Genomic DNA, 26,829 nt, shown 5'->3' with positions numbered 1-26,829 from the left:
TTTCGTTCTGGTCCTAAAAACAACAACAACACAATAGTCCCTGATCCTTCTCTCTCGATAACCCAAAACACATTATAACAGATACATGCAATAGTTTAAATACAATAACAACAAAATAAATAATAATAGAGGTAAAAAATGATTATGGCAAGGCACAGACTAACCACGTGCGGAAAGGGACCCGAGGGAGGCTTATCCACACTGATAGCAATGGCCTGAGGATTTTTAGCCATTAAACCACACCCTACCAGTGTGGTACCCCCAAATGAAGAAACACTGAAATATAAAACAACTGCAGAACAAAACATAAAAGTACGATACAGTAAAATATTAGAAGTTACATCAAAACTAAATCAAAATGTTTGATTAAAAGCCGTATTAAAAAGTGGGTCTTGGGCCTCCTCTTAATAAATAGCAAAGGGTCCCTGTTATAGATTTTAATTTGTTTAACAAATGTTTGAACCTGTAAAAGGGTTTTGTTTTTTGTTTACAATAGAGAATCTAATTGTATATCAATTGTGGAAAAAAAGGTTTCCACATATGATAGGCTCTTTTTTGGAACAAGAGCGAGCCCCGTGATCATGTAACATTAAAACCAACCGTTCGCTACGTTTTATTTTGAAAATCTTCTCCTTATTTGCCCTCGGAAGCTGACTAACAGTTAAATATGACGTCGCTGTCCTCGTCTTTGTTATTGCTTTTTTGATTCTGCGTGGAACTCAACATAAAGAAAATAGAACAATACCCCTTAAAAAATCCCTCCCCCCCTTAACGATGTCGGCGGGTTCCGAGGCTCGAATAGTTATCGTCGGATGCGGAATTTCGGGAATAGCGGCCGCGCATAGACTCTTTCATGCGGGGTTTAAACATGTGAGGATACTCGAAGCCACCGGAAGAAGCGGCGGGAGGATTAAAACGGGAACATTTGGTAAGATAAATTGAGGAATTTATCTTCTGATTCCAGATACCCAGGGAAAATTAAAACAGTCTTTATCAATAATTTTCTATTCTTGTTTAACATTCAGTACAAACAACAACAAAATGTAACTGGAACATTGGTAATTTGGGTTTGTGCGTTTAAATAAAAAGATGTTATGAAATTAAGTACAGTAGACTTCCGGGATACTCCATTAATCCGTTCTGAGGTTCGTAAAGTGAAATTGCCATAACGGGGATAATAGAAACCTATGATATAGCTAATGCGTTCTGAACCCCCGTTACTCCCGATTAATAAACATAAAAGTAACAAAATAGTATACAGTAAGTAGTACTCGTGTGTAATATACAGTATATGATTAAATAATAAATTTAAGGCAAATGAAATGGTATTTACCTTTAGCAAAATTAACCATTTGGGAATGCGTTTTCACTAAATCAGTATGTATGCTGCAATTGACACGATACTGTTTACACTTTTTGAAGCCGATTTGCCATATCCAAATAAATTTAAATGGATTTGGCATTTTCCCAGCAAATTATTGGGCAACAAAACCTCGACTTACGAATTTAATTTAGCTTTGAGTAGCTTTGTTACCTGAAAACCTTGTATGAAGAGACGCATTTATTTATGGAAATTTGTCAAGCCTCGCAAAAGTACAGTAGAATTTATTTTTTAATAAATCATAAATTAGCATAAGAGAATGAAACAAATACATTTTCAAACAAAAGGCACATTATGTAAAAACAAACAGAATCAAGGAAATGATCAAAAAATTCATTTACCTCCTGGCCACGCGTTTATCGAAAAACTGATCCAATGACGTCTGCTTTTGCAGGCTTTTGATAAGCGGTCAAAAAATGCGCGAGGCAGTTGTAGTGTCTAGCTCGACTTTTTAACACTTTTCTGGGGATTCCTTTCCATAAATTCCTAGACTTCATGGAAATTTTGCTAAAATGTATTTTATTTGGACTGCGTCGTCCTCTCCGCTACGTGACGATGACATAAATAGTCTGCCTGGAGCGTGCATGCACACTAAGTTGCCAGGCAGATTTAAAGCAATAGCTATTTTTTTTACGTTTGAAAACTGGGAGCGGCAAATAGCATTGCGTACTGTACTGTATTTTTGACTTGTAACTAGAGGCAATCTTCCTAACTAGAGGCTATGTTTTCCCGTTCATTTACTTCGTAACTTGGAACTTTTGTATGTAGAGACATTCGTAAGTAGAGGTACCACTGTTTATTATGGAATAGATTGTCATTGTTACATGTGAAATAAGAGTGTGCCATCCTGATGGTGCAAGAACCGTTACAAGATAAAATACCACCGTTTTAATTGATAAGTTATGTCTAATAGTATGAAAATAAATAAAATGAAATAAGAAAGAAAGAGCGAGAGCTGTTGTTTAATATTAGACAAACAAGAATCCACTTCAAGAAGACAGTGTCAGGGTAGTCATACTGTGGAAAATAGTGCCAGATTGCGACACAGCCGAGAAAAGTCATCTTTTTCTGTTGTTGTCATTAGTAGTTGCCGTGGTCACAGACCAAATTGCATTCGCTTGTCATCATTCCTGGAAGTTTAAAGCAAACTCCAGCAATCCGACAATAACTTTGAGGAAAAGGAGAACTGTAACTTTTTAAATGGATAACTTCCAATTTTTCTCAATTTTGATGTTTTAATTAAGGACTTGATTTGTGGGTGAAAATGTTGAATTAAAGTGATTAGGTGGTAAATATTGAATATAGAACCATCAAACTTCCTGTTTTGCACCTGTTACGTATTATGTGAATAATGTTGGTAAAACCATCAAATAATGTCACAGAGGGTTTTTTTATTTTGCGTTCATACGTTGGTGGAAAAGGGGCAGCTCACCCTTTTTCTCGGTCCTACACACATTTGAGAAATTTATATATACATTAGTTGTAACGAAGCGGGTCGGGAATCAGGAAGTTGGAACTAATTTGCGTAGACTCTCTGTCACTTTAATTGAGAAAGAAAAGTTGTCCAACACACAAACGGACCAAAAACAAAACAAAGCAGGCTCAAATGCAGGCAAAACTACAGACTAGGCATTCAACGGGATTAAACAGAACTTGCAGGAATCTCTCAGAATGTTACACCTAAGTCCAACAAGCACAACAAGAATAAACAGGTATCAAACCGGCATGAACAGGTTTTCAACAAGGGTAAACAATGATCTGGCAAAGAGCAGTTCCAAAAGGCACGTTTAAGTACCCATAGGAGTAATCAGGAAAATGCAGGTCAGCCGGTGTCAAGGGGGCGGGGCCAGCTGGGCGCCATGATAACCGTGCAGGACATGACATTAGTAGTTACAAATGCTAATGCAGAGTGTGAAAACTACAGCAGGGAAATGTAATGTTTGGCTAATTACGACTTTAGAGTCTCATCTCACAACGACTCGCATTAGTTTAGGAAGATGGGACTAGTTTACAATAATAGCTGTTTTGTATCGTTTTTAGGCAATAACATAGTAGAAATTGGAGCCAACTGGATCCATGGACCCTCAGAGGAGAACCCAGTGTTTTGTTTGGCTCGGAAATATGGCCTCTTGAGTCCAGATGCCCTCACCCCGGAGAACCAGGCAATGGATGTTGGAGGACATCCTCCTTGGACCCCCAACATCTTCACCAGCTCAGGTCACTCCTAGGATTTTTTATCTCTTCCCATTAGAACCCGCAAGGCCTGATGAACTGTTTTTTTCTTTACAAAAGGTCACAAAATGAGCCTTGAGGATGCATACCCGGCTTTTGAGCTGTTTAAAGAGCTTTTTGATGAGAGTGCAGAATTCCAAGAAAAGGGAGGAGAACCCTGGCCCAGTGTTGGTCAGTTCATACGTGCTGAGGTATGACGATTTTCTCCGCGCTCTAGCAGAACTTCAGAAAAACGTTCGTATGTTTTCTGATTTCTACGCAGGTGCTAAAAAGATCAGCAAAGAAAGGGAGCGCAGACAAATCGGAATCCTTGCTGCGTTGCATAATTGCCACCATGTTGAAGGTGGAATGTTGCGTTAGCGGCACTCACAGCTTAGATGACCTCGGTTTGGGCGCTAGCGGCCTCTATAAAACCACACCAGGACTTGACTGTACTCTCCCAGGGTTTGTAGTCCAATATGCACACTCCATGATCTGCACTTAACCATATATTCTCGCATATAAGTCTACATTGCTATAACTGCTTTAAAATAGCCACAGACTTGAATAAATATGCACTCAAAATATTATTAACACATTAACCAAAACAAAGATAATTATTTAAACATGTACATAATAAAGATTGATAATAAATTATAAAGACAAAATTAAACCATTTATAGTACCTTAAAGCAGCGCTTCGATGGCAGACACTCTTATACCATTTATGTATTTCACGATTATTACTATCATCAACTTGGTCATTTTCACTATTTTTCACTTTTCATTATCATTAATTTCTTGGTGGGCCATAAAGGCAACAAAACATGCAAAATCATAATAAAATGAGATTTTATATTTGCATATAAGCCGAGGAACTAAAACTGCTTTAAAAAGGCCGCATAATCAAAGGAACAGGTATCCAACATATTAACGAAACGTGAATCAAACAATAATTATTAATTGTGTAGATAACAAAGATTAATACCCCAGTAATAAAGATAAAAATAAAACAATTTTAAACCATTTACTGTACCTTTAAACAGTGCTTCTATTGCAGACACACCCCATTTTTGTATTTCGCAATATTTTTTTCTTCTTTGACTCAATCGTTTTTGTCAAGGTTTTCCACTTTTCCTTCTTATTAACTTGGGACCCATTATTATAGGCCAAAATAGGCAACAAAATGTGCTATATCCCAATACCTAGATGGTAAGGCGCCCGCTTTGAGACTGGGAGGTCGGTGGTTCGCGCCCCGGCCCAGTCATTCCTAAGACTTAAAAAGTGGTCGGCGGCGCCCTCTGTTGGCTGCGGCTGCATCGGCTCGCTACAACGGGTCAGGTGCAATCGACATTTCGTTCTGTGTACATTGTTACACAGAATGACAATACAAGGAAATTATTATTATTATTATTATTAAAAGGAGATGTGATCCCTTCCAATTACACTCGGGTTGGCGCCGGTGACTGAGCAGAGGCTTGTTGGTTATGTGTGTCTTATGCCCCCTTGTGTTCATTGTGTTTTATGGACATACAAACCTACCCTCAAATTCGGCTTACATGCAACATCACGACTGTGATTAAGAGGAACCACATCTCATTTTACTGTGATCGAGTGTGTTTCGTTGTGTTTTGAACCCATACTAATGAGTCCAAAAGAAGATAAGGGGGTCGAAAAGAGGAAAACGGTGACAAATACAAAACGGTGTATGAGTGTCTGCTATTAAAAGTTCTGCTTTTATTAGGTACCGTAAATTGTGGACTACAAGCCGCTTCCCTTTTGCTACATTTTAAACACTGCGGCTTTAAAGACCGAGCGGCTTATTCTTTTTTCATGCCGTTACTGATGAAAAGAACAATCTGCTCGTTTCCACAATATATGCGCTCTAAATATAAAACTCCTCTGTGACATCTGAAACCATTTATGATGCCCTTTGAGAGAGATTTGCCAATGTCTTTGCTAACATAGTTTAGATAATACATAAGGAAAGCAAACTTTTCACCCACAAATTAAGTCCTCTATTATTTCTACGTACACATTGAATAGCAGTGGAAGTTATCTATTAAAACCATTTACTTGTCCTGTAACATCAGGTCACTGAAGTTTCCTTTAACTCTCTAGGAACGAAAACAAGTGAATGCAATTTGGTCCGGTACTTCGGCAACCAACAATGATACCACAAAAAATACGTCTGTATGGCAATTTGGCGCTGCTATTTGCCACAGTATTCTTTCCCTGACGCTATCGTTTAGAAATTCAGGGCTCACATTGTACAGGACGCAGCCCTCATTCATGGTTTCTTTCCGCGCAGTAGTAAATATGTGCTCATCTATGCCATCGCCATCTTGAATGGTCACATGATCCGAAACGTAACGTAAACAGAAAGGAGCAGAACTGAAAATGACACAGTCCTGCCTCGTACAAAGACAAAATTGAGTTTTGTCCTTAAATTTGAGCATGCAGCTTTCAATCTGTCATCCAAAATTGACTGAACTTCAATTCTGGTTGTAGAGGTTATGAAGGTCTCACAAGGAGCCTGATGTCGGAGTTGCCTGCCAGTGTGGTTAGCTACAACCATCCAGTTCGCTGCATTCACTGGAACTCGGGAAAAAACCAAGTGCAGGTCGAGTGCGCAAACGGGAAAATGGTGGCCGCAGATCATGTGATCCTCACGGTTCCTTTAGGTAAAAACTCATAATTAAGAACTTTATGAAGTTGTGATGCACCAACCCTGTCCAACGTTTTTTTTTCTTCGACCAGGCTACTTAAAGAAACACCATACGTCCCTGTTTCGTCCTCCTCTCCCCCTGCACAAAATGCACTCTATCCAGAGAATGGGATTCGGCACCAATGATAAAATATTCGTGGAATTTGATTCGCCCTGGTGGGATGAAGATTGTGAGGTCATCCAGTTAGTGTGGGAAGATGAGGTGAGTACTTCGTTTTCGTGGAATTATGTATTCCCATTAGAATGTTATAGTTCAAAGATGGACCCATTAAGCAGGGAAGCAGGAACTAGGGCAGGTGTGCTCGAACGGGATGTTCAATAACAAAACCCAGGAACAAAGTAATAAACATTCAAGTAGTCTCAAAACAACTAACAAAATGTCTAAATGAAAAAGAAACCTGACGTGATTATGTAGCCTGTATCTGACATTGTCTCAAAAAACGGAAAATAAAAAAGTGCAGGTGAGGAGATTGATAAAGCACAGGTGGGTGCTCTCCAGCCACTCCCTCCAGGTTGATGCCCTCTAGCAAGTGGATGGTGCGCCAGATCCTGACAGAATCCAATGTGAACTAGAATTTCGCAACAGTAAATCCTAATAGTGTGTCTTCCCAGTAACATGGAGTCATCTTACAAAACTCTCGTCTATCCTATTTTTAAGTATTTTGAAGTTTATCACCAGAACTGAAAAGATCACATCATTTGGAAATTGGTGACCACAAATTTTCATTCAAAAGGAATGAAAACCTCTCCATCTTAAAACCTTCTAATTAATTAGGCTGAAAATGTTTGACATGTTCAACTTTTTTCAAGTACAGTTGAACAGAGTACCCTTGGCCTAAGATTTATGACATTGTCCATCTTGTTGTAGTATATTTTTATTTAACGTGTTGTATGAACTAACAAATCAGGTGATTTATCATTCTAAGCCTTGCTCTGATACAGCTGAAATGAATATATTGTATCTGCGAATTATTGAGGCTGTAGATGTATGACATCTTCAGCTTTGCTCTAACACACTTTGAGTATCATTGGTCTTAGGTTGATGACATTGTACTTCTCTTTCTAATACTATTGTAATGAATATGTGATATCAATGAACCTGGAGATTAAGCACATTTTCAGCCCTACTTTAGTAGATTTTAAATGGATGCATTCTATCAGCCAATTAATGAAGCTGTAGATTTATGACAATCTTTTTTGTTTGACTACATGTCCTATGGATGAACTACCTTTTTTTGCTGGATGATAATAGATATTGATGTAATGTCCGCCTTGTTCTAGCTCAGTTGAACTGAATACACTGGGTGTGTCAGTTGATTAATCTGAAGATTTATGTCATTGTTCCAGTACAGCTGAAAAATAATGCCGCATCAGTTAATTGATGAACCTGAAGATGTATGACATTTTTATTTCTATTGTAGCCCAGATTAACTGAATCTCCTTGGTTTAAGATTTATGACATTGTTTTAGTGCAGTTTTAATGAATGTTGTCTCAATTCATCTAGAGATTTATAACATGTTCAGCCTTGCTCTGGTACTGTTGAAATTAATATATCATATCTGCGAATTAATGATATTTGAGATTTATTGCATACTTTTCTTTCTTCTTGTACAGTTCAAATTAATAAACTTTACCTGTCACTGGATGACGACGAATACTGAAGTTATCTTTAGCCTTGTTTTAGCTAAGTTCAACTCAAAACATTGGGTCCGTCACTGAATAGGGATTTATGACATGGTTTTAGTACAGTTGAAATAAATACGCCATGTCAGTCAATGGATGAACCTGAAGATGAGTGACATCTTCACCAATGATTGTTGCGTATTTGAACTATTTGGTCTGTCATTGAATAGATCTGTAGATTTATGACATGGTTCCAGTGCACTTGAAATACATATGCCATATCAGTAACTGGATGAACCTTTGACTTGATTTGAAGATGTATGACGTCTTCAGAAATGAGTCTAGGGCAATTGAACTGCAATCCGTTCATAGATCTGTCATATGATTAATCCGGAGATTTATGATATTGAACTTTGTAGTATTGTTGTAATAATGAACCAAGCTAGAGGGGATATTTGTGGGGTTTTCAAACTTCTTCTAGTACTCTTTAAATGAATATACTGTATATTTTGACAATGCTATATAGGAGCGTTATCTTTTTTGTCAAGGCAGAGTTGGTACTGTGTTATACAATGAAGCAAAACTTATCTTGTATGATCTCATTCTCTTTGATGATTAATCTTTGACAAGCTCATCTTTTTATTTTGCACAGGACGCTATGGAGGACCAAGTGCAGGATGTCCCGAGATTCTGGATCAAGAAATTATTCGGCTTCACTGTGTTAAAACCCACTGAAAGGTCAACAATCCCTTCCAAACCATTGATTTATTAGCAATAAACTTAGCATTGATATCTTATTGCAGCACTTGATTGAGGTTTTCCTCTTAAGTTTTAAGTCATTTCAATTTTCCAGGTATGGCCATGTTTTATGCGGCTGGATCGCAGGGCATGAGGCAAATTATATGGAAACCTTGCCCGAACAGGAGGTCCTGCATGCCGTTACGCAACTCGTCCGTAGGTTTACAGGTGAATGAGTAACCGTCTTTTATGTTTTTACCACACTTGCCCGACTGTTTTTTTTTTTATTTTTATTTTTTTATTCTTCCTGTTTTTGTTTGCTTAGGCAATCCTATGATCACTCCGAGGAGAGTCCTGAGGTCTCAATGGTTTCATGACCAGTGGACATGCGGATCGTACTCTTACCCTTCCATAGGATGCTCGTTGCAAGATTTGGAGAATTTGATGGAGCCCTTGCCGTCTAAGGGATCGCTCTCACAAGTACTGATATTATAAAAATGTTTTTTTTGACTCATTCAATGCCAAAAAAAATTCTCAAATTGGGACAGCCGGGGCGAGCCAATTTATGCCATTTTAACCCATTTCTGGAAATTAAGTTTTATAGCTTTTGTGTGTTTCTGGCTTATACCACTGTTTAGTAAACAATAGTTCAACGTTGCAAAATTTCTTGAAAATACTAGTTTCCAAAAAATCTTCTGAGAAAAACAAGTTTTCTTAAGTGATGCATTTCAAGCAGAACTTTTTTTTTTTTTGCATTTGTGATTTTTCCAATATCTAAACAATGATTTCCATAAACACAAGGGTGCTTTGCTTCGAAAATAACATTTTATTGCAAGAACACTGAGGTGATGCAGGAACTTTTCAGCGCCCAATATCTGATCACATGATTTTGGTCACCATGGTGATCGTGTTCCCTCGGGCGACCGCATTGCTGCAGATGCTGCGAAATTGCATCCAGGGTTCGTACGGGCGATTGAAATCATTGAAAATGGCTGAATTTTAGTGGTATTGTTTCAAAAATGCCTGAATTTGCAGGGAAGTGCTTTTGAATGCTTGAAATTGTTGCCAGGCATTCTGACTTGATAGACCACGTATCAAATAAATAAATAAATCAAGTCTGCTTAAAAATCATGCCGACACGAGTGCTCTGGTGGCTTCGCTTTGCCATTACATTTCATCTTCCCTTGTGAGTAACAGTAGCTGACATTAGTTTGTATGGCGTTGTCATGTGAAGCATCATCACCCCCTACTCATTGCGTCCTTGAAAACAGTTGAAGAGACCAAGATGACGGATATTGGAGAAATTGAAAAATTGGCTTTGAAAGTGTTTCAAAACTGCTTAGATTTAGCTATGAAAAAGTTATATGAACCCTCGTCATCCTTCAAAAGACCATACCATGAAGAGGGAAATTGTTGTCTTTCTTTTTCAAAGGAATAAGCTCTGTTGAAGAGTTAACTGCCTATTACTATTTATCCATGTATTGAATCTCTCACCACACTGCTTCACTATGCTTACTCACCGTAAGGGGCTGCCTACGCACATTCACTTGCAGGATACAGGTAGCAAAATTAAAAAGTTTGGCTTCTTCGATGTGAGAAAGCCACTCCTGCCATCTCATGGTGATTTATCATACTGAAATCATTCCCAGAGGCTTGATACTTACATATAAGCATCGCCAAACCTTTACAATTTTTTTTTTAATTAAAACAAGAAAAACATAGTTTTACGTCCTGGGATTCAGATACAATGCTTCTGAAAATGTTTTTTTTACGTTACGGCACGTCACGAGTTAAAATGGTGAAATCAAAAGTCACTCATCACAAACTCTATGTTGTGTGTTTTTCAGCCGCTGCAGGTTTTGTTTGCCGGAGAGGCCACACATCCTTGCTACTTCTCCACTGTCCATGGAGCTCTTCTCACTGGCTGGAGGGAAGCTGATAGGCTCATCACTCACTACTCCACTTCTGCACAACCTACACAGTCAACCAAGTCAAAGCTTTAAAAAATGTACACTCATGGCCCGCAAGCCAAATGTGGTCCGCCACATCATTTTATGTGGCTCGCGAGACAAAATGAGTCAAACATTGATTTGCAGTTTTGAATATGTCCAATGGATGTCGCCAAAGCCAGGCGCCACTTGCAAAGCACCCACATCCCTGAATCATAATTTAATCGTGAGCCTCCGAAAAGACCCCAAACCCATCAACTAAGGCACACTTTCTATGCCATTCATTTACTAGACCAGGCTTCAGGAGAACCATTTGACACCCCTGATGTACACAAATTTGATATATAACTTGTTACGGGATTTCTCTATTGAGAAGCATTTAAAAATTCCCAACGGCAATTTTTTTTGTAAAATGCAGTGTTTTTTTAAGGAGTTTGCCTTGTCTAAGTATTCCACAGGAAATTTCCCAGTTTTATCTTTGCAAAAAAGCATGTCATAATTCAATATATTTGCTTTCTTCCAGTAATCAGCTGATGGTATCATTAATTTAGGTTGCAGCATTTTTATATACTAATTATTTGCTCATCAGGTAGTACAGGGAAATATATTTGATAACTTATTTTGTTTGATGAAGGTGTTTATAATTGCTCTGCAAATAAAACAATAACATGAGAAAATCATTTCATGTTTAGTGTTTATATTCTGCTTATTACAATGAAGAATGTAGTTGTATTTGGAAAACCTGCAACAAAGTTTGCTAATAACGCCAGGCTTGGGTTATTTTGACTATTATTGAGTGATTTATTCGCATCATTGTCACTATTTGCCAAAGATGTTGCTTTTCTTTAATTGCAACACCCATTATGATTTATCTGATTTTTGTACCCTAGGAGATTTTAATAGAAAGATGGCTCAGGGGAAAAGGTTGGATTTTTACATCTTGAGGATTATGTATGGTCTTCACCTGTTCTACTTGCTAGCTCAAAATGTTCTTACGCCTCTTCTCCTTGTTTTGAGAGAAACATTTCATAATATTAACCAAATAAAGTGGAAAGTGTGTTTATATGTTTTTTTATTTTAAATGTTATCTTATTGAACTAAAAGAAAATAATTTGTTTAAAAAAACCTAGTAAAAATGTTTCACTGCCCGATATTTTTTTTACTTATTTTAACTTTTTACTATTTAAAAAAAACATGATTTAAATGTAATAAAATCCTTGTTGTGAGGGGTTGTTTAACTGAAAACATAATGAAATTATTTAAGTAGAAATCTTGTACAACGTGTATTACCGGCTGAACCACACTAACCACAAATGATCCAAACAATTTCCAAGCATTCTGTTTAACCGATAAAAGTACTGTTTGTTTGTGGGGTTTTATGTATATGTGGCACAGTACAAAATACACTGACCACTAATTAACAAAAGGGAACAACATGTTCGCATAGCAAACCTGCTACACAATACAGTAATATAATATGTAAACGTGTGCCTAAAACAAGTAAGATGAAGCTGTATAAACTTTTTTTGTTTTTAGAAAAAAACTCCCGTACTGTCAAATATTAAACCGCAACGTCATTGGTGCTCATGTAAAGAAGCAGGGTGACTGTTCAGCCCATTAGAATGCAGAACACAACGCAAATAAGTGAAGTAGTCAGACCGTGAAAAATGAACCGCGGCATAGCATAGGTTCACTGCAATTTCCTCTAAAACTTGAAGATTGAGCACACACTCACCCAGTTTAAACAAACAAAGAATAGCATGATAAATGCCACATTTGAGGTTTAGCTTAGTATAGTTGGTATTTCAGTAATAAATGAATTTCCAGTGCACTAAAGCTAGTTTTATTAAAAACAACGTCAATTGATAACCCTCACACTTAGCACTTTACACCGCGCTGAGCCACCTGGACCACCGGGGAAGCTACGTCAGAATGCTCTTTCTGGACTTCAGCTCAGCCTTCAATACCATTATCCTAGAGATCTTGGTGGAGAAACTCTCTCACCTAGGACTATCTTCCTCCATCTGCCACTGGATAATGCACTTCCTCTCAAACCGCCCACAGTCCGTGAAACTCTGCAACCACGTCCTTCCCACCCTAACACTGAGCACTGGCTCCCTCCAACGATGTGTACTGAGCCCCCTGCTTTTCACCCTCCACACCTCTGACTGCTCACCGGACCACCTCACAAACACAATTGTTAAGTACGCCGACGATACTAGCTTGGTCTGCGTCATCTCTGAAGGGGACGAGGCGGCATACAGAAAAACCACCTCATACCAAACACCACAAAAACAAAAGAACTTATACTGGACTTCAGGAGGAAAGGCATGAACCCAGCACCACTCATTATAAACGGAGACTGTGCAGATTGAGTCCACTCTTTCAAATTCCTGGGTGTGCACATCTCTGATGACCTCTCCTTGTCTCCTAACACCAGAGCGGTGGTAGGGAAGGCCCAGCAGTGACTCCATTTCCTGAGAGTGTTTAGGAAAAATCATCTGAAACAGCAGCTAGTGTCCTTCTACAGAACCACAGTGGAGAACATTCTAACATACTGCATTACGGTGTGGCATGCTGGGTGCACGGCAGCAGACAGGAAAACACTTCAGAGGGTCATCAACACAGCCCAGAGAATCGTTGGTTGCTCTCTGCCCAGTCTGGAGAAGATTGCCTGATCACCATCATCGAGGCCTCTTCCCACCCCGGCCACCACTTCTTTGACCTGCTGCCTTCCAGCAGACGCTACAGGTCACACAAAACAAAAACAAACAGACTCAGAGACAGTTTCTTCCCCAAAGCCATCACCACTATTAAGAAACACTGCACAAAAAACTGAAACTCTTGCAAACACACTACCTCATACGGATGTAAAATTGTATTCATGCCTATTCTTACTTTGCACAATGCTGCATATTGCACTAACACGATCCCAAAACTGTATGTAAACACCCAATGTAAATATCTTCTACCTCTACATGCCCACGCTTTCTTGTGTAAATATTGTGTAAATTATCTTTTATCTTTTTTGTTTTTAATTCTCTCAGTAAATGTGAAACTGGAGTGCCACGTTTTGTAACAATGATAATAAACGGATATTCTATTCTATTCTAGATCGGCGAAGAGGAAGCGCGGAACTATGTTTAGGTTTAAAGTTTCGAGTCGGCTTGTAAATAGTGGTGTGCAACATATCAACCCCGTAGGTTGTATTTCATTTTCTATCAAATCAAAAGCGCCTTTCACGCAATAAATGTATGTGAATGTGACCATAATTCACATACATTCCTATCAACATTATGAAATTGTATCGGTCGCTTTGTAATGTCGCAAAGTTTCGAAGCACGTTCGACTTTGGGGAACGAGAAGTCGCTCACTGGTTCCCTGGACACATGGCTAAAGGTGACTCCAAGTACAACAATTCGAAGAAAACATTTAAAATTTAACCACGAATTTGTACAAAGCTGTTTTTTCTGTCGACTGTGCAGGACTGAAGCAGATGAGAGCCAGTTTGAAGAATGTGGACTGCATCATAGAAGTACACGACGCCAGAATATCCTTACTGATGCTGCTGTTTTATCCTCCCATCTTTTAAAACGGTGAACTTTAACATGAAGTACATCCCCTTCTCTGGAAGAAATCCTATGTTTCGGGAGACTCTAGATGTCAAGCCACATCTGCTTGTTCTCAACAAGATGGACCTGGCTGATCTATCTAACAAACAGGTGCTACACAACAGTTCCTGAATTCAATTGCAGTTTCTTTGAAAGTAAACTTTGTGAGGATAATATTGGTTGCTTACTGTTTTGGGTGGCACATTTTACAAATAAATCCATTGATGTGCTTGAAAGTGTTGTGCAATGTGGATAATATCTAATGATAAGTATGTAGGCATCTGGTGAAGGTCATGGGATGACGTTGTTGCAAGAAATCACAAGCTGATATGCTGAGGGAACCGGGGCGGATGACATTCACGAGATATCTTAACTTTATTTGAGAACACTATAAAGACCAATGTTGAACATCTGGAACTTTGAAAGTGTCCCGAATGCAATAAAGCGCGTTCCCTTTTTGCCATATCTCCTCTCTGCGTATATTTTGGGGCGATGCCTAACGACGTTCTCGCCAAAATAAGTTTCTATAGTAGACCCTCGGAATACGACATTAATCCGTTTTTAGGTGAGGATCGCAAAGTGAAATTGCTGCAACCTCTGGTAGTAAACTGATCAATCCTGAACCCCCAGATAAGTATTTCTAAAATAACATATTAGTTTATAGTAAGTACTACAGTATACATGCACATGATTGAATTGCATTGTTAAAAAGTATACATCTAAAGAAAAAAAAAATAAGGTCTACCTTTGGTGTAACATGACTTGTGCTGGTTGAGTGGAGTAGCAGGTGGACGCAGAGGGGGAAAGGCGACAGGGGATTTAAAATGAAACAAACTTATTAGCAAAGATTGTCGATTCGTGTTTATTAGTATAGCCCTAACTTTTCATCCCCTTAGAACATTTCCTTGCTATATATATATAATGGTTCTGATTCTCGATTGTTTACGGCCTTGCAACCTCAGAAGGATAGTGTGTTGATTTGGTTGGGGGGGGCTGGAGCAGTGGGCAGGGGACACCCTGAACTGGTTGCCAGCCAATCGCAGACAACTCATTCGCTCATTCACACCTAGGGACAATTTGGACCGGCCAATTCACCTGAAATGCATGTTTTTGTAACGTGGGAGGAAACCGGAGTGCCCGGAGGAAACCCACGCAAGCACAGGGAGAACATACAAACTCCGCACAGGAAGTCTGGAGCTGGATTTGAACCCAAGACAGGTTCCCATGACATGAACTGTGCCGCACAAGCGCTAACCACTGCGCCGCCGTGCTGCACATCTCAATATTTAATATTTAATTTGGGAGCCATATGTACTCATGAAAAGAGCCATATATGGCTCCCGAGCCATAGGTTCCCTACCCCTGCTTTAACCTGTCACTCTTCTCTATATCTCCTGCAGAAGATCATAAAGGATCTTGCCAAAAGTGGGGTGAAGAATGTCCTGTTTACTGACTGCCTAAGGCAGAGCGACAACAGCATCCCCAAGGTATTTGTTTTTCGTCCCGCAATACATTTAATTATCAGCCTAATGTCGATTTGGGTGGACGTTGTTGATAGAAAGCTACTATGCATTTCTTTATGCAGTTGGTGCCGACACTGCTCGAGATGATGTCGAACTCAAACCGCTTTCAAAGAGAAGAGGTAATGGCAATATAACAGCCAAATTTGTGTTTTTTGTTACAATCGCATGTAAATTCACGATTTTCCAGGTTCATGGTTACTGCCTGATGGTAATCGGAGTGCCCAACGTGGGAAAATCCTCACTTATCAACTCGATAAGACGGACATATTTAAAAAAAGGTACTTCATGTGCACAGCCACTTTAGTCTGTTCTAACTTTTGAATAAAACTGAAATATGTTTTTCAGGGCGTGCATCTCCCATAGGAGGAGAGCCTGGTATAACTCGAGCTGTGCTTACTAGGATTCAAGTGAGTGCTTTAAGAATGTTTAGCTCATTCATTGCCAGCCTCACAAAAATGGTTCTTTAATGTACGTAGCCTTCTTTGGCAGCATAGTTGAAATGGATATTTGTCGCCTATAGAAATATACAGCAGATGTTAAGTTAAAAATTGGCTTTTTGTTTTTGTACATCTACAGCAACGGTATCAAACCCATTTTAACTCGGGGGCCACACGATAGACAAAGCATTCTCTAGGGGGCCGCACTAGTAGATTAGAAAGAAAGGAAAAAGAGAGAAAGAAATATGAAATGAAATGATCTGCATTTAGAGACTTCCCAAAGTGCTTTACAGTGTGCTTGACCTTTCCCAATAGCGGCCGTGCAGCCATGTAAGGCGCTAACCTGCTTATTGGGGGCAATAGGGGTTCAGTGTCTTACCCAAGGACACTTCGACATTTAACACGGAGAAGCCTGGATTCAAACTGCGATCTCTTGATTCCAAGACGAGTGCTCTACCTCCTGAGCCACTGCCGCCCCTTATAAGAGAAAGAGAGGGAGAGTAAAGAGAGGGGGCGGGACAAAGAAGGAGGTAAAGAGAGAAAAGAGAGAGAGAGAACATAAGAAAGTAAAGAGATAAAAAGAGAAAGAAGAGAGAAAGAAAGAAATCCAACTAGAAAAAAAGAGAAGAGTATAAAGAGAGAACTGGAAAGCAAGAGTGAGAGAGGTAAAAAAGAGAGCAAAAAAGGTGAAAAGACAAAGATGAATGAAGAAAGAGTAGAAGAGAGACAGAGAGAGTTAGAGAGAGATATAGAGTGAGAGAAACAGGGAGGAAGAGAGAGAGAGAGAAATTCAACTACAGCGTCTCTGTGAGAGGCACCTGGCCTTGGCAGCAGCAAGTGGACATATTTCAACCTGCATCTTGTTTTTCTCTTGCGCTTCTCTCAGCGTTGTCTTGCGGGCCGGATTCAATCCCTTTGCGGGCCTGATCCAGCCCGCGGGCCGCCTGTTGTACACCCCTGATCTACAGTGTCATGTATCATTCATAGTTCACTCATTCCCTGCCAGTCTCACTATAATTTGATGCATGTAGCTGTCTTTGACAGCCTAGCTAGAATGGAGTTTTGTCATTTGTAGCTGTCTATGGCAGCCTAACTAAAACAGATCTTTGACACCCACAGCCTTCTATGGTAGCCTAGGGACAATAGATTGTTGACGTCTATAGCCGTCTCTGGCAGCGAATGAGTTTTAAAAATGGCAATTTTGTTGTTGTCCATCGTATATGTTACGGAACATTTACAGGTGTGCGAACGTCCCATCATGCACCTGTTGGACACACCAGGAGTCTTGCCCCCCAAGATCGAAAGTGTGGAGACTGGCATGAAGCTGGCGCTATGTGGTGAGAAAGTTTAACCAGTTCATTTAATACGACAGGGAGTTCCATTTTTTTGTTGCTGATTAAAACAAAGGGCTACTGCAGTGTCTGAAATAACGTCTGCCTAGACGCCCGCGGGGTGCATCTTTTATGTCAGGCGTACAACTTACAAATTGTCTCCACCCGGGTGGCCGACAAATTTTTCAAGAAAAAAAAAAAAGAGAAAGAAAAACAACACAAGTTTTTTTTGTTTTTGTTTTTTCAAATAAAATGTTTGCTTAATTCCGATTTCGAAATCTTTGTTCGGTTTGGAAATTTCTGAATTTCGTTTGGCAATTTGCATACTCGGCAGCCGAACAGAAGCCTGCATCGAATAACTTCCTGCTTCCGGACTTTCCCGAGCGTTATAGGGTCGTGCATTTCAAAGTAGACGCACGGAGAACACAAGAGAAATGGAGAAGTGGTTAGGAATCAAGCCAAAACTAGCCCCAGAAGAAAGATTCAAAAGAAGCTAACAAAATTTATGACGCTACTAAACGTAAACGTACATTAAAAGCATCGTGGAAAGAGGAGTTCACGTGGCTTGTAGCAGACGACGCAACGCAAACATTGCATGAATGAAGATGAGTAAATACAGGTACATACTGATGGCAGATGGAAAACTGCGATGTCATATACATAGAATTAATTTTATAAGTAGATTTATCCATCCATTATCTGCACCGCTTATCCTCAGTAGGGTCGCGGGGGTGCTGGAGCCCATCCCAGCTGTCATCGGGCAGTGGGCAGGGGACACCAAAGTAGATTTATAATAAACCTAATTTTAAAGTGTTGTTCTGTTATATATTCTGATTATCAATCCATAATACTTTGCAACAATGGCTTTTTGTGCGATTAGTCGTCTTATTGCATTTCAAGTTGTGAAAAATGAGGCAGGCAACTTTATGGCTAGGCAACTTTTCAGAGTTTTCTGCCCTGGTGTCCGGTAACTTTTTGTCATTAGTTTCAGACACTGGCTACTGTTATAACTATGTTGTTACAATGTTACTATTGTTTTTACCTGTTTATTATCATTATATATTATGTGTTTATCACGTATTTAAAAAGTAAATGAATTCTTATGCTAGTTAGAAATAGAATTTCCTAAAAGAAAATCACAATGACGGGTGCGTTATTTTCAGAACCATTCTCTGGGCTACCTACGTGTTTTAAGGGATTTACTCATGTCCGTGGGCCACACATTGGTGACTCTTGAAAAAAATTCAACCCAAAACTTGTCAAACATACTTCTTCTTCCGTCTTTCCCCAGGAACCATCTTGGACCATCTAGTGGGTGAGGAAATCATCGCCGACTACTTGCTCTATTCCCTGAACCGGCTTGAAAATTTCAGGTAGCGATCGCCGTGCGTGATTCAAATCGATGCTTCGTTTTCTTTCGTCGAATGGGATTGCGTTTTTGTGCAGCTACGTTGAAAAATACGACCTTCAAGAGCCCAGCGACAATATCCACCATGTCCTGAAATGCATTGCTGTGAAGCTCAGGAAGACTCAGCGGATCAAAGCTCTTACTGGAGTGGGTAAGGGAGAGGATTTCTACTCACAGATGCACGCTTATGCCATTATTGCCTCCAAAATGGAGTTAAGATATTAACTCTTTAAATAACTCTTTAATAAACTGTTGAAGGACAATTTAGATCATGGAGAAACGAAAAAGGAATTTCAGAGGTAACCTTTCTTAAAAGACCGCTACAATTTAGCGTACTTTATTTCCTTTATGTAATATTTTGTCATTTAACTCAATGTGTTTTCCTATGATCTACAATAAAATCAGACTTTTTTGTTCGCACAGCATTATTTCCAGTGTTTTTAGGGATGTGTTTCACAATTAGCTTTAGTTTATTCTTGTATTTTTGTAATATATTTGTTGTTGCACTGAAAAGTCAATATATTTAATAGACATTTTTGTTGCCATGCAGGAATTCCAGGTTAAAGTTGCTTGGTCGTTAAACGCAATGAAATGTTATTATTTTTTGGTAAAATAATGGATTTTTAAAAAAACATTAATTTTTTCTGTGCACAATATGACAACATTATCTGTAATATATTGAACCAAGAGACCCCCTAAACCTGTCTTTTTAAAAATTTTTAATTTATTTTTTTCCTTTTCTTTTATACCTTTAGCCCGCTTGCTTTTTATTTACTTTTTCTTGTTTTTTATTCGTTCCTGCTTGTTTTTTTCTTTTTTTCTTCTATTTTATTCTGTTTTTTCTTTCATTCCTGTTTCATTTTTCCTAGCCTTTTACTTATTTATTTTTGCATTATTATTTTTTTTCTTATATGTTTTATTTTTCCTCCTTTTGTTTCTTTTTTTATTAACTTTTCCTTTTACTTGCTTTTCCTATTTTTCCTTCCTTTCTCTTTGTCTTATTTTTCAGACTGCCCTCACCACTACACCCGGTTTTCTTTGGGCGGTAACTGCTAACCCCTCCTGCTAACGCCCCTGAAATATTATTCATTCGTTCATTAAAGGAGCATATTTACATAGATTTGTTTACCAAAGGAAAATTGTTTTTCTAAGTTTGTTTTCTATTAACAGACAAAAAAGATGTCAGTAGTAGGGCTAAAAAAGACTAATTTATTGTGCCGTGTTGCATATGCAGAGTTGCAGGCTATTTACACTGCAGTCAGACATTTTATGAACCAAATAAAGTGATCCTGTGTTTAATAACAACCTAAGGGCTATACAAGTAAACTTGACTTGACTTCTTCTTTCCTTTAGGCAACGTCACCATCACTGTTCCTAACTACCCTGCAGCGGCATACGATTTCATTCGAGCTTTTAGGAAAGGACAGTTCGGCCAAGTCATTCTGGACTAGGACACCTGTATATATGTATCTTGTAAGTAAAATGACGTAGGCAGAATTGGTTTCAATTTGTGTTTATTTGCATTGAGACGGATAACAAATATATATGTACAATACACAAGTGCTGTATAGATAAAGGAGGAAGCTTAAGGGGATACATCACAACCCGTTTAAGAAGCACCATAGTTTGTCGTTTTTACAATTAACTTACAATTATACCGAGCGTCCTCAAAATACCAAAGAGCCTTTCGTCTCCTATCAGAAAGAGGTTTGAACTGTAACAGCACCTTCTAAAACATGGACACTCAGAGGAGTTCAAGTAGCGATTTATGTAAATGATTTCCCTGGGAATTTACAGATAAACTGAGTTTAGGAGTGTTTCCCATTTGCAGCTAGGTTTAAGAGGGTCAAGTTAATGTTTAATCAGGTAATCAAAGTTACTCAATGACCATAAATATTAACCTCTGCCTCCATTTCTCATTTTACGTATATTATTCTCCTCTTTTGAAATTCTTGTGTTTCTTTATGAAAAAAATCACTCTTAGAATTAGGCGAAATATTCAGCAAATAATGGATAATTTTGTTCATTACTAAAATAAGAAAGAAAACACTTGTTTTGTTAAAAAAAATATAATACTAAAGAAGCAAGATTGAATATGTTAAAATAAAAAAGGACTTTCTAATCAAATATTTAATCTTGGTCTTTTGTTAAAATAAGAAAGCAATTGTGACAGGATAATCCTCATATGGAATTCCCATTTTAATTGAGGTCATTTATCATATTGGGCTAGGTAAACACATATTGTAGTCAGGGGTGGGCGATTGGGCACAAATATATATCTGATTCCATTTCCAAACAGAATTACGATTTTTATTTGATCACAATTTAAATAAATTGCAACAATGCTAGCCATCCAGCTAGGTTACTTGCTGCTAGCTTGCAAAAAGCTCCACAAAAAGATGGATAGAAATTGTTAGCTAGCTACGCAAATGGTCAAGTCAAGACATGTTTTTTGTGACCCCGTTAATCACAAGGAGTCTCAAAGGGCTTCACAGACCACAGATTATTGCAAACTACTGACTAATAATAGACCATCCCCTGATCTAAAACCTACATGAGGGCAAGGAAAAACTCAAAACCCTCAACACGAGGAAAATTAAGTAACCGATTATGCTAGCTATCTAGCTAGTTACACAAATATCCATTTCTTGCTAGCTAGCGAGCAAGCCACACAAAAGGACATTTAAATAATACTGTGTTTTCCGGACTATTAGGCACCTAAAATCTTTTTTTTTTTTAAAGAAATAAATTTGCGGGTGCAACTTTTAGACTGGAAAATACAGTAAACAAAATTGTTAATACATAACATTTTATGACTTAATCTATGTTTTTGTGGTCTGTGCAGCCCTTTAAGACTTTTTGTGATTAAAGGCGTCACAAATAAATGTGACTTGCCTTTTACTGGTGAAACCAGATGTTAATTGATATTCCATGAGAGAAGTTCTAATTTCCTGATGCTTTTTTATGCTACACTAGCTCTTACAGTATTTTTTTTTCATTCGCCTTACATAGGAAAAATATTTCTTAAAAGACTTTTTGAGGGGGAAACATTTCAGTTTAAATATGCGCATAATTTAAATGTCTTGCCTTAAACAGATAGTGTGTAGTATTTACTGTACAAAAACCCTCCTTCAGTTAAAAAGACCACACAAACATTGATTTAAATAATAGGCAAAAACAAGAACTATCATACCAATGTCATTTTTTAAAAAATATTCACAGTTGGAGAAGTTTGTACTGTATTTCTTTTACACATCGGAATCCTGGCATCTTGCTCAGCACTGGTATTCTTTTGCATACAGTGCCATCTAGTGGTCAAATATTACACAATGTGGTGGGTGTATCCCTTAACCACACGGGTTGTAGGGGCAACGTTTCCTGGTGGGTGTCTTGGGCAAGTACAGATTTGTGGCAGCAATCCCCCTCCAGAACAACATATGTTTCCACCCTGTCTCGAACCGAGAACCTTACGGGTGTCAGGCGAATCTGCTAACCACTGCACTATGGAAACACTATTACACAGTGTTGGTCAGTTGGTTGATATTTGATCTTGTTTCTTAAATGAAATAGAAAAAAAACATATTTCCAATATTTAGCCAATAGTAGATAATCTTGGTCTTTTGTTAAAATAAGAAAACAAATACTTAAAGTGAGCAATGAATCCAAAGAGATAAATTTGCTTTTATCAAGTTACAATGTTATTATACTATTACTACATTTTTTGAAAAAATATATATTCACTTTTAATGCAAATACATAAGCATTAGAAGCTATCATATGTACCCACAATAGTATCATTTGTAGTCCAACTGCAATATTTTCTTTAGCAATTATAGCAAAGCCAGCCACAAAAGCATTGCTATTTGCTAATGTGGTTAGCAGTTGCATTGAGGTAATTGTAGTTAGCCTCAGAGACACTCTAACAATCTCTTCCTTTTATTACATCACAATCTTGTGTAAGTCCCCTATAATTTAATATCCCTATATCGCCCACCCTTAACTGTAATGTAGATTTTGTCTTTGTGTATTAATCGGCATTCATCGTTTTTGACCCGTTTGGTCCACAACATGCTAGCTGGTGTTGGAAGAGTGCACGGACTGGTGCGTTTTACGTGAACAGTGCAGCATTTACTTCACAAATACATCTTCCCATCAGTCTTTCCAGTTTTTTTCCCTAGCTTGTCCTGCCGGAGTCATATCCAGCACATTTGTTTTCTTTCAAAATCTCATTACAAGAACACAGAGTCCCACAAGAGCGTATATTTGGAGGCCAGCGTTGCCACGGTGATGGAGAACATTTGACAGAAGGACGCTCCCGCCGCAGAGCCGGAGATGTGAGCATCAAAGTAACCAGTCCTGTTGTAATAATCCGAATCCTCGTCGGAGTCTGCGTTGCTACGGCGATAGGCGGACGCGTACCATTTATCCGCAGATAGGGCCACCGCCGCGCCGGCAGCTGCCGCGGCAGCTACCCGGACCGGAGATGTTCGGCCCGAGACCCTGAACCGGGAACGCGGGCCGCCGTAGGAACCCGCCCCTCGGTAGGAGCCCGACGTGGAGCTACGGGCCGAGGTGCCTCTGGAGGAGCCCCGGGACCCCCCGCGACCCCCTTTGCACAAGGCGGGTTCACACAGGAAGGCGGAGAGAAGGAGGAGAGTCCAGCAGGTTGCCAGGACTCGGTTCATCTGCGGAGAAAAACATAGAAGAACATTCTACCATTGTTTGAATGTAGTGAGTGTCGGACATTTTATGACAAGGGTCTCAAATTTGGAGCCCTCAGAACGATAAATTGAATACCCCCCCTCCCCGTAAAATGGACAGTATGTATTATTTGACCACTATGTATTATAGTATTCTGCCGTGCAAACAAAAACGAGTGCTAAAAATCACATGAATATACATGATGGAGGCTCAAAGTGACCATAAAACATCATTTTGCTACTTATCATCACAAAGAAAATCTAGCAGGGGAAAAAAAGAAAAAGCAAGAAAATAAAAGGAAAGGGAGGTATGGAGGAAGGAAAGGGAAAACAAAAAAGGAAAAACGACAGAAAAAAAGTGGAAGAAAGAAAAGAAGAAAAGAAAAAATATGAAAAGACATTTAAAAAACAAGGGGAAAGAAAAAAAAAGATTTTTTTATCTGAGGGAGGGTACCTGTAGCAGCCAGATTAGGATAATTATCTCAGCTTTTTTTTCCCTTTTGACCGCTAGGGGGCCTAGCTGATTATAGATTAATTTATTACTGATTTTTTTTCATATGAATTCTTATTTTGAATTTTAGACATTTTCTTTTATGTGAGGAATTTAAAAAAAGATTTCTGTATATGAAAACTAAGGAATGTTTTTATCTGAACTTTTTTGATCTAGACCCTAGCTCCGTCGGGCCCCGAGTAAATTCAGATTGAGACCCCTGTTTTATAACATACAGAAGACTCCTAGGATACGGCGACCCCGCCTCTTGGCATTTTCACTTAGGGATGTGGAATAAGATGTATTACGTCTCTAAGGTCTGCTATTGTTCGATGTCAAATAAACGTCTGATTGGTTTTCGTCAAGGCCGAACAATTTCTAACAATGCCTTTCTCTTCATTCAGTTCAAAATATTGTGTGTTTCGTAAAGAATTTGCGAGTTAGTGCAATGTAATACGGTATCTTTTGTAATGTATTTGTTGGATATGGGTCCCAAGGCTTGCAATGATACTAAAGGGAGAAGCAAAAACATAATAATCATGGAGATGAAGCTAACAATTATTCAATCAGATTTATTGTCGTTGTAACATGTCAAATTCACAAAATTAAAAAGTACCATCTAAATTGTTCAAGAAATATTTAGAAGATAGAAATCCGCCGTCTCCTCTCCCCTATGCATCCATCGGCTACTCCACTCAACCAGCTCAAGTCACACCAAAGGTAAGTAGAATGTATTTTTTCTTGTTCATGTACTGTATATTTAATTCCTATTTAATGATATGCACTTATATTACACATGAGTAGTTCTTGCAATGTAATATTTTGTTATAATCTGGGATACCGGGGGGGGGTGTTCAGAGTGAATTGCCTTAAAGCAATTTAACTTTGTGATCCCCACCTCAGAACGGATTAATGTCTCATCTTGGGAGACTATTCATTTGATACCATATTTTGGGATATAACATTAAAATAAGGTGTGATTCCAGGTAAGTGATGTGATCCTCATTATTTCCATAAATTAAAATAAGTGACAAACGAATCAATATTGCTCTATACACATTGCCTGTGTAAAATCAAAACAACGCGTTATATTTAGCTTTTTTTTCGATGAACCAGCATGAAAAATTTTGCAATTCTAGTTTGACATAAACTGCACAAACACTTGATCATCAATGGACGCTTACTGAATTATACACGATGCACCCCGTTAAAATGTGATATTACATCTTTAGCCTACCGTGCTAATTAGCCTAAGAGCTAATTGCACCCCTCGTGGTAGATGTCAAAAACGAAAATGATTTCTTCATCCATAATAATTAAAAGCATCGTTATGTTTGACGCCTACCTTGATCCTTGTGTATGTTCAAAAAGGGAAGAAAGGTAGTCGGGCACGGAGGATGCTGGTGCGCGTTCACGAGGATGGCGGCCTGGAACGAGCAGCGCGCTCCGCGTTGCAATTGACGCTCTGTCGCTGGTGATGGAATAGACAATCTTTGATGCGTGCTGCTATGCGTGCAGCGTGTCTTCCATATTGGGTGTGTCACAGAAAAAAACATTACATTTATTAGCGGTGCCCTTTCTTTTAGAATAGGGGTCTCCAACATGCAAACTCTACACAGGAAGGCTGCGGTCGCTAGACTTAAACCCTGAACCTCTGCAATGTGGGGCTGCACGCTAACCACCCGTGCCGCCCTAAAACTCTGAAATATACTGTACAAATTGCAGTGGGAACAGATAAAAGAACCCTCATTTGAACAACAAATCATTCTTATAAAAGGTTTAACTCTGACAAAAAACGATTTCAGTTTTAACACACCGTTTTTCAAGCTCAGGTAATAATGGCCAAATGCAATCCACAATCACTGCTCTTTTGAATTAAGTCAATTTGAGCTTCTTGGTTTTCAAATGCTACAATTATTTTAGCCTGTGATTATAACTAGGAATATCTGTAACCGTATTAGGTATTTTGATATGACTTATGTGTTTCTCTCCTGTCATTTTTGTTTGTTTTTATTTCATAGTGTGTTGTACAATTTGTTTATAATGTAAACAAAATATTGCAATGAGATGTTTTTATGGAAGTGTATATGTGTTCTGTTCAATATAGTATTAGAAAAATAAGTCTGTGATCTATGGAAGCTCTAAAGTTTTATAATTCAATTCATTTAATGAAAATTCAAGATAAAAATAAAACCATGGCAACTATGTGAAATTTAATAGTGTCAAGTCAAGTCATGCTTATTTGTACAGCCCTTTATCACAAAGAGTCTCAAAGGGCTGCACAGGCCACATATTATTGCAAACCACAGACTTTGACACCATCCCCTGATCTAAAACCTACACAAGGGCAAGGAAAAACTCAAAAACCTCAACATGAGGGAAATAAAGAGAAACTTTGGGACGGGACCGCACATGAGGTAATCATGATCACATTTCAATTATTTTTTTTTGCTACACGCTTCTAACTTTAAAATGCCGTTTTAATGACGTAAATGTCCGTTTTATGGACGTTTTTGGTAATGGAATATTCATTTCATGAATTGAATTTGGCACTCTTGGCTTTCCACGGTGAACTCCTTTGCCAACTCAATAATGGCGGCGGGGTTAACGTACGATTTGGGCCTACAAAATTAAAATCTACACTTTATGGTATGTTGGAGAAAGTTTGTCTAAATTTAAACCTATTTTCATTCTGTTT

At 38.5% G+C, this 26,829-nt stretch overlaps 3 protein-coding genes across 5 annotated transcripts; 2 read left to right on the top strand and 1 right to left on the bottom strand.

Moving 5' to 3' along the window:
* The first annotated feature begins 656 nt into the window (after positions 1-656).
* On the top strand, positions 657-11,003 carry paox (polyamine oxidase). The gene is made up of 10 exons (XM_088351101.1): positions 657-928; positions 3,422-3,598; positions 3,674-3,804; positions 3,876-4,057; positions 6,104-6,276; positions 6,353-6,522; positions 8,597-8,682; positions 8,798-8,910; positions 9,008-9,162; positions 10,530-11,003. The coding sequence occupies exons 1-10, from the start codon at positions 775-777 to the stop codon at positions 10,683-10,685; spliced, it is 1,497 nt and encodes a 498-aa protein (XP_088207227.1). The 5' UTR covers positions 657-774; the 3' UTR covers positions 10,686-11,003.
* Positions 11,004-13,865: 2,862 nt separating this feature from the next.
* mtg1 (mitochondrial ribosome-associated GTPase 1) lies at positions 13,866-26,261 on the top strand. Of its 3 annotated transcripts, none has more exons than XM_088351472.1 (12): positions 13,866-14,030; positions 14,117-14,183; positions 14,251-14,353; positions 15,643-15,729; positions 15,828-15,884; positions 15,953-16,043; positions 16,111-16,172; positions 17,443-17,539; positions 18,825-18,906; positions 18,980-19,092; positions 20,295-20,414; positions 25,503-26,261. In XM_088351472.1, exons 1-11 carry the CDS (start codon positions 13,928-13,930, stop codon positions 20,390-20,392), a joined length of 960 nt encoding a protein of 319 aa, XP_088207598.1. In that variant the 5' UTR covers positions 13,866-13,927; the 3' UTR covers positions 20,393-20,414; positions 25,503-26,261. The 3 variants fall into 3 exon arrangements, with proteins under 3 accessions (XP_088207598.1, XP_088207597.1, XP_088207596.1); XM_088351471.1 differs by lacking the exon at positions 25,503-26,261 and adding an exon at positions 23,178-24,482; XM_088351470.1 differs by lacking the exon at positions 25,503-26,261 and having other exon boundaries at positions 20,295-20,438.
* Positions 21,004-25,759, bottom strand: sprn (shadow of prion protein). Its single transcript, XM_088351473.1, has 3 exons — positions 25,691-25,759; positions 25,477-25,602; positions 21,004-23,626 (listed from the first exon to the last, which is right to left on the bottom strand). Exon 3 carries the CDS (start codon positions 23,624-23,626, stop codon positions 23,171-23,173), a length of 456 nt encoding a protein of 151 aa, XP_088207599.1. The 5' UTR covers positions 25,477-25,602; positions 25,691-25,759; the 3' UTR covers positions 21,004-23,170.
* Positions 26,262-26,829: the final 568 nt, after the last annotated feature.

Source organism: Urocampus carinirostris, chromosome 13 (assembly GCF_059441175.1).
Source record: "Urocampus carinirostris isolate Australia breed hairy pipefish chromosome 13, RoL_Ucar_1.0, whole genome shotgun sequence".
NCBI classification, from domain to species: domain Eukaryota; kingdom Metazoa; phylum Chordata; class Actinopteri; order Syngnathiformes; family Syngnathidae; genus Urocampus; species Urocampus carinirostris.
The sequence above is the reverse complement of the archived record's forward strand: the minus strand, read 5'-3'. Positions and strand labels throughout refer to the sequence as shown.